This window comes from Oreochromis niloticus, linkage group LG8, assembly GCF_001858045.2.
Source record: "Oreochromis niloticus isolate F11D_XX linkage group LG8, O_niloticus_UMD_NMBU, whole genome shotgun sequence".
Classification (NCBI taxonomy): domain Eukaryota; kingdom Metazoa; phylum Chordata; class Actinopteri; order Cichliformes; family Cichlidae; genus Oreochromis; species Oreochromis niloticus.
In genome coordinates, this window is record NC_031973.2 from 4092740 (window position 1) to 4103470 (window position 10731).

Sequence of the window (10731 nt, forward strand, 5' to 3'; positions counted from 1 at the left end):
CAGCCTGACGTCATTTGGAATAATGGATGCAAGTGCACATTAGGGGTTATTTTGCAATGTCAATATTGACTTCATTTATTTATCCTACTTTACTTATACATAATTCAGAAGATTTAGCTGTTACAGCAGCATCAGCTTTGGCATTTCTTCATTTGCACTGGTACAGTGCAGCACTATGCAAACTTCTCCATTTGGCCTACAATATTTCCACTGAACGTTTTGCTAACCTAAAGCATCGAATGCATCGATACTGAAATAAAGGGTAGAGGTTAAGCTGTGTAGATGGCATGACTAGGGTGACCAAATCACAACAAATTAAAAGTGGGTCAAAGACTGTGGTTCTGTGGGACCAATGGTTAGCGATGAAAAATTTGCGCATCGTGTAGCTCACTGGAACAAGATACCGTGTTTGTCTGTTTCCACCAGTGTTTAACAAACAAACAGAAGCCAGTGTTTGCTTTCATAGTCTGCGCCATTCTGTGGTCCCTTTGTTGCATCCCCTTTATTTAACTTTGAACTGTTGGGTTGCAGTTGCAACGTATCTATGCATCTACACAAATGTCTTTTTTTCATGAGACATGTTTACTTTTGCAAACTAGAGCCAATAAAAATGCAGTACATTGTGTCAGTATGAGTCTGAATATGCTTCTGAATTAGGAATCAGGCTAGCTATGTCAAGGACCACAATAAGGCCTATCACTTTCTAATTATCACACCTTCACTCAGGGACACTACGAGGGCTGAAAATTAGATTCCACGTGCTTGAAAGGGTTGTCTTTAAAAATTTTATTCAATAAATAACCCAGAGAAGACTCCATTACTGTGCACAATAATATGATCTAGTTGCAAATTCTATGACCTGAAACAACTTAATAAAACTCACTTTTATTTGTTGTTAGTGCTTTCATGACTAAAATCTGAAATATTAGGTTGAACATGAAACTTCAACACAAAGTTTGAATATGAAACTTCTGGTGGTTCTGAAACCACCAGAAGTAACAACTTTCAAAAAACAAAACATAATTGTATATTTGTATTTTGGGCATGTTAATTGTCTTTACATTTAATATAAATGTAAAATGTTAATTTTGTTGTAGGAACGGGTGCAGATAAATATATTTTGTCTTTAGTGTAAGTGTAAGCCCATTACTGAGAAGCAACTTTTTGAAAAACATGAAAGGCAGACTGAAGACTGATGAGTCAAAGCCAGAGAATTGAAAAGTCGTTTGCATACAACATACTTTAAACATACTCTGCTATCATGTATCGAAAGGGCTACATAAGATCTAACACTAGAACGTGTTGAAGAGTCATGTAGCATAAGCTAAATTCTAGCTAGCTGGCTAACTATGGCTTTCGTGTTTGCTAATATTATTAGTAGCAAAATTATAAACAATTGCAAATGCTTATTGGACAGCTTCTCATATTATTTCACCAGCTGATGTGATCCATGATAATTTATATTAAATGGCATATAACAAAGAAGCAAAAAATTTAACCTTTAAAGTGAGGTAAATTTATGTGGCGTATTTGGCTAATGGGTTGTTAATCGCAGGTCATTATCCAATGAGAATGAGATAGTTCTGTTAGGAAAAGCAGAGGAGCTTCTTCGAAACTATGAACAGTCATTTGGAGATTACAGTGATCTTTGAAGAAAAGTAGACTAGTTCCCAGTGAATATTGATTATAACTTTTTCTTGGAATAACTGCTGATTATTTATTTCGGTGGGCAACGACAATGCTAGATCAGCTAGCTGTAACTTGGCTATGCAGCATTCATCAGGTCCAATCACTTTGTACTCGGGGATAAAGCAGGGGCATTTCCAGAGCAGGTAGCAATGCCACGTACGTTTTTAGGCCTCAGTCACGTAGGCCTAAAACCCTCATGCAACCACCAGTACTGAGGGGGGAAAGGGTATTCCCATAATAGTAATGAGTGGTTGCGGGAGGTTGCTAGTTTCAAACAAAGACGCATACAGTGCTGTCCTGAGAACCTCCTTACGATTGCTGGGGTCAACAGTAGTTTGCATGGAAGATGCTAACTTGTCTATAAACACTTGCAAACTACTCGTCAAGCAGCAGTGAAAAGTGGGACGCAAACCAGAAATAAAACATTTTTGCTTTCACAGTAAACTCTATATCTTTGTAAATGTGTTGGTTTTGGTAACAAGGCTAAACTTTTACAGTAATCAGTATTTATGTCTGATGAAATTTCTAAAACCCCGAGTTTTGTTTTTGGTCATCTTGCTTTACCACCTCATCGACAACCAATGCTCTTGGTATAACCTATATATATATATATATATGCTGGTCTCTCAGTCGATGTACAACGTTCATAACATCATCCAACATGAACGGAGTCTTGTGGCTCATCACGTTTTTAGCTGACTGACAGTTGATCTCATGTCTTAAGGTGTCAATAATAACGGTTCTGTGGTGGTTACACAGAGCACCTTTGGTCTCACGAGGGATGACTCTGAGTTTGGTTTGAGAAAAAATGCTTGACTGAGTTCACAAGTTGAGAGACTTATGTGGCCAGGGTCCTCAAACGATCATAAACTCTCGAAACGAAGCAGGCAGAGGTTATGAACTGGTCCTGGCACCAGTATGCAGTCACGCCCCAAGATGTGGTTTGATACGTTTGACCTGCCAGTTGAACCTACAGCAAAATGCATTGTATTATTCAAACTATAACAAGTACAAAGACAAATCTTGGGAAATAACCTGTATCTACAAATGCCAATTCGCATTATTTTTTTCTCTACTAACCTACTATCAGGATGATTCAACATGATCACCCACAGATTTTCAAAACAGAAGCTTCATTGAGCTTTTATATATTTTATTTTAATTTAGGGCTGAATGAGCATTTATTGAAATAAGCTGCATATATAAGTGAATAAAAGTGAACTAAAAGAAGCCACAGCATGGTAGGGAGTCAACTAGACTTTGTATGAGAGAACAAAAGCACTGACTGGCAAAAACCATTTTAATGATTTATCTTGATTGCATCGTTTTAATAAAGCCAAGGTACCATAAAGATCTATGTGAATCATCGCAGTCAGTTCACATCCTCCTGGGGAAAGAAACAACTGGGGGTATTGCGAGGTCAGCAAAACACAGAGTGTGTTTCATTGGTTAAGGTTCACCCCAAAGGCGTGTTTTTAAACATGAGAGTTTCACTGATCTCTCCAACAGCCACAGGAGGAGCACCAAGGACATGTTCAACACCTCTAATAGTACAGGTAAGGGCTCTAACACATGTAACTATAAAATAATGCAAAATATAAGTTGAAGGACGACGCTTTCACATGTTTTGATGTGCAGATGCATATATGTAACAGCAACTTTACAAAGAATCAATTTTTTATTGGGTAATTTAGTGATTTTAATCTGTTTGCTGTGAAAAATCCACCAAGTTGAAATGTCTGGGAGTGTGGTTGTGGTTCATAACAAATCTGCAGTCACATAAGACTCATAATCACATGATTTTTGACAACTATACCAAAGCTATGACTACCAAACTGTCAGAATTATTTCTCCGTAACCATAGAAGTGACTGTAAATTGTAAAGCATAAGCTGGGGATTTACTCCGTCACAATGCTATGAGAAAGATGTATGCTTCAGTTAAAAATATAATTTTCTTATTTGCTACACTGATGATAAAAATATGAAACTGGCTCTTGAAAGCTGCAGACAGACATGAAAATGTGTGAAATATAAAACGCCCGCCTACTCAAATAAAACATTTTTGAGTTTGGTGGGGTTGTTCTCACTTTCAGGTTGATTGTAAGAGGTAAAAGTTTCCTGATATTGTGATGTAAGGCACAGTATTCTGTTGTTGTTAATAAAGATTAAAAATAATCATTTCAGTGCAAAACATATTTAGAGTTCAAACTGAATCAGGGAAAAATCCATGCGCAATATAAATGCCTTGTTTTTAAAATGCAAAGTGCAACAGCAAGAAAAATGATTCAGTTTGTTTAAAATCCACTCAAAAAATAATTATTCTACTCTAAATATTTCATGACAAGCCATTTGCAGACAAATAGCTGTTGCAGCGGCACAAATGCTGCACATCCTTTGCCGATAAACGTATATCCGTGTAAAACATTAAATTGTTTTTAAAAATGCATAAACAAGTATTTGATAAGCCATAAAACCAAAAAGAAAAAAACCCACATTTTTTTGTTTTACTTTTTAATTTAACATTAAAGTTTAGGAACTTTGCCCACAATTCTTTTTATTTAGACGTGAAATAACCATCCCCTCGTCAACATAAAGAAAATCAGTTGCAGATGGAAAAAGCTGCAAAAAGTAAAGGGATGAATTTAACACCTCTAATGTACCAAGAAACCACATCACAATGTTTACAAATCAGTCTTTTGGATGTCCAAGTTCTTCAGATTTTAGTCTTTTACATTTAATCTTAATTTTAAATCTTAAATGTTGTCAATCTTAAATGCTGTGATATATATAATTTGTCTTTTATGCATTTACAGAGTAAGCCCACTACTGAGAAAAAATAAGCTCAAAGGCAGATTGAAGGCTGACGAGTCAAAGACAGAGAAGGCGAACAATCAGTGGCACGCAAAGTGCTGTTATGAGTATTAACCATTGAAATGCACAGTAATGCTTTGTAAATATAATATTTATAAAATGCTGTCTTATATAAACACATACGTAGAATATGAATTAACATGGCTTAGGAATATATATGAGTGGCGCTCCTTTTGTCCATCGTTAGAGAGCGATATTTAAAGTAAGCAGCTTGCAAACCTTGTTTTTAGCTATTAGTGCTGTTAAACGCTTAATTTACGAGTATTACTAGATTATGTTTTTAAGTTGTTAACTGCGGAAAAAACGCATCTATTAGAACAACTAGTGTGCAGAAAGGAGCTCCGAGTTTTTCTTATTTTATTAAATTGCACATGACAAGGTTATTAAAGCAGTTTTTTCTTTCAACCCCCACCCTGTATGAATTAGACATAGCTAATATTGCTAACAAATTCTCTAGTGTCCTGTTTGTCAGACATCTCCATTCGCCCGGACGTTTCTAATAAGGGAGATTTTCTGTTAAGTATTACACATGACTTACATTATTTCCAGTATTGAAAACTTTACTTCCATCCTGACTGATTCCACATTTAACTGCAGCCCTCACCTAACTCACACTTCAAGAGCAGAAAATCACACTGGCACCAAACCCTCTGACACAAGCCCATCTACACGTTTTCCTTTTCCGCTTACCTTAATGTGTGTCCCCACCATCAAACCGACAAGTTAAGAGAAGAAAAAAGATTGCTGTAATAAACTTAACATTGTGAGCAGCCTGTACAAACAGGGACATCGCTGAAGATGAAATGATAAAAAGGTGATTGTGGAAACTGTCTATAAAGGCTGTTAGCACGCGACACTGACTGATCTGTAAACCTTTAAGCTACCCACGATTTCCCCTGTGCCAACGACCTGATGCCAGTGTCACGCAACATGCTACAAAATGACTAAAATATCACAGCTGCCTAGTCAGACTGAAGAGTTTTGCTGCAGATCTCTCACTTTCAACCTGATTGTAAAGGGGTTGGTATTTCCTGATATCGTGACGTGCAGGGCAAAACATTGCTCAAAATCAGCCCCGGCTTCATGTAAAAGCAGCACTGCAGTTTTTGAACAATAATAAGTACTCACGCAAGCTGGTCTTTCTGTGGCATTTTGGAGAAGTACAGAATGACTCAAGACATTCATTATAGACATGTCAAAACAGCAGGAAGTTTTTCATATGCAGTCTATTTGCCCACAACTGACTGCTTTAATTTTATGTTGTAAATAAAGTGCAGAAGGCAAAGTCTGTTCAGGAAAAGTTCAGTTCCAGTCTTTAGTTACATGTTTCAGCTGCACTCAACTCCATGCTTGCTTCCTCTTTTTTGAAGCCTAATACCATGCCCTGAAATGACATGGCCCTGCAGCTGTTGGGGTGTTATCAGTGAATGGTTGACATGTGCCCTCTACTATACGAAAGGAAACACAACTCATAATGAGGGGAAGTTCTCCCCTTTTCAAGCTGCACATTGTCGTTAGCTGCTTCACAAGAGGGTCCTGGATCCATAAGTGGCCATGCTTGGGCAGGTTTTCTCCTGAAACTCTGTCTTAGCCCAGCGCACTCATGCAAAGAAGATTTCTAATCTTTGCATGAGTTTCGCTTCCTGCTTAGATAAATGTTAATAAATGTTGCAGTGGTGCAGCTACAAATAATAGAGGTAGGAGACAAAAAACCACAAGTCAGAGCAGCTGTTTAGTTACCAGCTTTCTGGTTGTAGTTTGTTTTACATAATTACTGACAAGAATAAGCAGAATAACTCACTTGATGAACAAACATTTAGAAATTGAATGCATACAGGCTTTAAGAACAGCAGCGACGATAGGAATCAACATCTGACCATAAATTTCCTGTAATATCAGGAAATAAGCTAACGCAATGAAGGCCCTTTTGGAAAGTATACGTCTGCTGACCATGTCCCCTAAAAAGGCAGGAAATCAATAAATTCATCACAAGTACCAACTTTGAATTTATGACCCAAACATGTCCTTATTAATCTGTCATAATAAGTGTCAGTCTTACAGTCATGAACCAAATATAATCCTGACCTGGTGGTGGCCACTCGAGAGTGCGTCTGAGCCCAGTTTATTCCAATCTGTTTGCTAGTTTTTAAGTTGATTTACTGAAAGGCAAAAATGTCAGCCTCTTGTTGCTCCAAGAGCAGAGGCAATTATTTTTTCCCAAGGGACTGCATGTGATACTGGGATACTTTAGGCCTAACTCAGTTTCTTTATCAACTGCTCCTGCTAAGTTTAAATGATACAGTTAGCCCCGAATTATGTGTTAAAGTTAAACTGCCCACAGTGTAGGGGAAATGCTGAGGATCACCAATAGTATTTAAAGTACATTTTAAAAAGCAGTACTGCAAACACTGATTGCAAACGTATGTATTTTTGCTGCTCTTCATTATTTTAATAATTCTTTGACTTACAAGTTTTATTTTCTCCAACAGCAATGGCTGACTATACTACAGAAGATTATTTGTACTTGTTCAATACAAGTAATGGCTCATATAATGGCTCATACGATGATTATCCTGACAATGGAGACTGGTGTGAAGCTGATGACCACCAGGCTCGCGTCATCAAAACCTTCCAAGCTTGCGCTTTCACTGCCATCTTCCTGCTTGGCGTTGCAGGAAACTCCCTGGTGATCGCCACCTTTGCTCTCTACCGCCGCTTTCGGCTTCGTTCCATGACCGATGTCTTCCTGTTCCACCTGGCGCTGGCTGACCTCCTCCTCCTCCTCACACTCCCATTGCAGGCCATTGACACTCAGGGTTGGCTTTTCTCTTATCATCTCTGCAAGATCATGCGTGCAACCTACGCTATCAACACATACAGCGGGCTGCTGCTGCTTGCATGCATCAGCGTCGACCGCTACATGGTAGTAGCACGAGCGCAGGAAATGCTCAGGCTGCGCAGCCAAATCCTAACAGCTGGGAAGCTCACTGCTGTGGGGGTATGGCTTGTTGCAGTGGCTCTAAGCATCCCTGAAATCCGCTTCTCAGGGGTTTCAGTCAGCTTCTCAGGGCATTCAGGCAATGAAACTGAAGCGTTCTGCGTCATGCAAGTAAGTGGTCGAATAAGACTGGTCCCCAGTGGCGTGATCATCACCGTCTTCTGCCTCTCCCTCGCCATTATGGTGGCAAGCTACACTTCGATTGCTCGAGTGCTGTGGGAAGGGCACGCACATCGGCGAGGGAAGCAGTGGCAACGGCAGCGTACCCTGAAGCTGATGGTTGCCCTGGTGCTGGTTTTTCTGGTATTCCAGCTGCCGTACACTGCGGTGCTGTGTCGCAAAATGTTCGGCCCGTTCTGTGGTCTGATGTTGGAGTACGTCACCTGCACGCTGGCGTACACCCGCTGTTGCCTCAACCCTATCCTCTACGCCCTGGTAGGTGTGCGTTTCCGTCAGGACGTGGTGAGGCTCATCTACGATTCAGGCTGCCCATATCGCAATCTGGTTGTGCCACAGACGGTGAACTCGACATCAATCTCCGCCTCCTCACCTGCTCTCACCGTGCTTTCGGCGTGCTCTCCAACATCTCCCGATGCTCCAGTTGCCTTCAAGTTTTCGGGAACCAAATAAACTCTGAGTGGACAATGAACTGCTTTGCATATATTGTATTATATTGTATTTTATTATTATTAGAAATGGAACATCTTATATTCACTGTTCAAAACTTGTCGGTAAGTCAAGCTGAATGGGTCATCCCATGAAAAATCAATAAGTTTGTCCTACCTGACCCCTTCAGCTTATTATTTCACTGTATATATATATATATATATATATATATATATATATATATATATATATATATATTCTTTTTTTTTTTTGCTTTTTCTGTGTCATTTCAAACCTAACAAACTTCATGTAATTCTAGAAGATAAACCCTGCTCAAAAATATAGGTAAAAAGGAGATCTTTCATGTAATACCTTGTCTCATCCAACCACCTATCCCACATATGACCAGTAATGGCGCTGTTCCTTAAAAAAGTAGCATATTACACATGACTTTTTTTTTCCTTTTTGTTGAGTAACGCCCAACGGTATTTTCATTAGTCACTGGAAAATTAATTAATTAATTCATTACACTACTCTACATTACGTTTGTGTTGCCCCATAACATGACCTGAATGCATTGTCACATAATTACCAGTAAACTTTAAGCATTAGCTCCACCCACCAACCCAAATCCCTATCCTGATGACGACACACATTCTCTATAAACACAAAACTGACAACACAAAGTGGCAAGCCTGAAGCCTGAAGAGACTTCAAAGCTACGATCTTACAGACCTGATGTGAAGATCAGGATCCAGCCGTAAGGATTAGGAGGGCCAGCATCGCCAAAGCATTCATAGCATGAAGACAATACTTGAAAAAAGGTTACTGTACAAAAATGCAGCTTATTTGAAGATAGACCACACCTTAGTTATATATGCTGTTATCCACTGCAGTATACCACGGGGTGACTGACAAGACTATCAAATGTTTGTATGTAAATATCATATCATGTGATGTTTTTAGTTCATTCTTACTGTGACTCTGTAGCCCACTTACTCTTGCATTATTTTTTTTTATAAATTACAATAAAGTTTCATACTAATTTTTTTAGATATTTGCCTTAAGACTTGCTTTTTGTTTGAATAAACGCCTTACGGTATATTTTAAGAGCTATAGCTGATCTATAAAAAACCCAAAACCTTTAATTTCAGAAAGGGGTTGAAACAGCCTTGAAACAACATTTTGTCACTTGAATTATTTTAGTGTGTTTGATTTACCCAACAACAGCATGTAACTAGCAGGATTAAATCATCTGCACTAACAGACTCCGAGGCAGAGGCACTAGTTGAAGACAAGTTGGTTAAGTTTTAGCAGAACTACATTACTCAGCATAAACAGAGTGTCTAATTTAACTCACGTTCTCTACACTTCTGGTTTCACTGGGAGTTCTCACAAGATAGCCCAAAATGAATGAAGCTGTTGTCTAAAATTTTGGATTTTAGGCATTAACCATATGCTTTCTTCCATTAAAATTCCATGTTGCTTTTGATATGAGGGGTTGACACAACAAATTTCTATGGGTTTTATGAGTCAGCTATTTTAAAATAACTTTCTGAGAATATTTACCTTTTAGGTTTAATTACACAGACCTTCCTTTTACTTTGGCCTTCAAACCAGAATATTTATATTTATAACTTAATAAAGCACTTAAAACATAAAGTGCTTTATATAAATACATTCAGTAGAATCGGGACAGTAAGAGATAATACATTTTGCCAATAAGAAATATAGAAATGCATGTTTTTAGGGAGCAAAGAAAAGAGAAATTTAAAAAACTTAAGAAAGCAAATTTGTAAGAAGGAATGCGAAAGATCTCACTGATTCTGTCAGCTTTAGGTCTTCGTGCAGAATTCAGAGCTGACTGGATTTGGCTGACCTTTAGTCTTGTTTCACTCTTTGGTGACACAATAAATCCTCAGAGCTTAGAGGAGTGTTAAGTTTCCAGTCATAAAATTACTCAGAGGTTGGTTGAGTGTCAGTTGAACCATTCACAATGAACACTTACACCCCCCCCCTCATTATCCGGCTCTACGGACTGATCATTAGTACAGCAAAACTTGGACTCCTTCTTCTTACAGCTGCTCCCTTCTTGGGTTGCTACAACGGACCATCTGCCTCCATCTATCCCAAACATCCTCTGCTGTCACACCAACTTTCTTCACTGCATCCATGATCCTTCTGATCAGTTAAAGTTTATTTATATCACTCTAAATTACAACAGTAGTCATATCACTTCATATGATCAGCCAAAGCTATTACACCATTCTGGAGAAAAACACAACAATGGAACTACTCCTTATGAGTTGGCACTGTGCAACAATGGGAAGAAAAAAAAACTTACATTTTACAGGAAGAGTCAAAATCAGGCTCGTCTGCCATGACTGGTTAGAAGGTGGGGGAAGGGAAGAGACATGAAAACGAGAGCATAGGCAGCGACATGAAGAGACAGAGAAGACAAATATGCTGAAGTGGTATATATACATACGGGGAGTGAAAATAATAACTAAATAATAATAATAATGAATTTCCATAGTTAAGTTAGAAGTAATGAATGCATGAACTA

General features: G+C 38.4%; 1 protein-coding gene across 2 annotated transcripts; it reads left to right on the forward strand.

Moving 5' to 3' along the window:
* Window positions 1-3088: 3088 nt before the first annotated feature.
* Window positions 3089-8387, forward strand: ccr10 (chemokine (C-C motif) receptor 10). 2 transcript variants are annotated; one of them, XM_005453689.3, is made up of 2 exons: window positions 3089-3245; window positions 7051-8387. In XM_005453689.3, the coding sequence occupies exons 1-2, from the start codon at window positions 3221-3223 to the stop codon at window positions 8187-8189; spliced, it is 1164 nt and encodes a 387-aa protein (XP_005453746.1). In that variant the 5' UTR covers window positions 3089-3220; the 3' UTR covers window positions 8190-8387. The 2 variants fall into 2 exon arrangements, with proteins under 2 accessions (XP_005453746.1, XP_025765336.1); XM_025909551.1 differs by lacking the exon at window positions 3089-3245 and adding an exon at window positions 6699-6981.
* The last annotated feature ends 2344 nt before the right edge of the window (window positions 8388-10731 follow it).

What these genes read in the sequence shown, in the direction of transcription:
- ccr10 (XM_005453689.3), top strand. Translation starts at nt 3,221, where the DNA reads ATGTTCAACACCTCTAATAGTACAG. An exon ending in CAACACCTCTAATAGTACAG is followed by an intron (nt 3,246 to 7,050) that starts GTAAGGGCTCTA and finishes TTTCTCCAACAG; the next exon opens with CAATGGCTGACTATACTACA.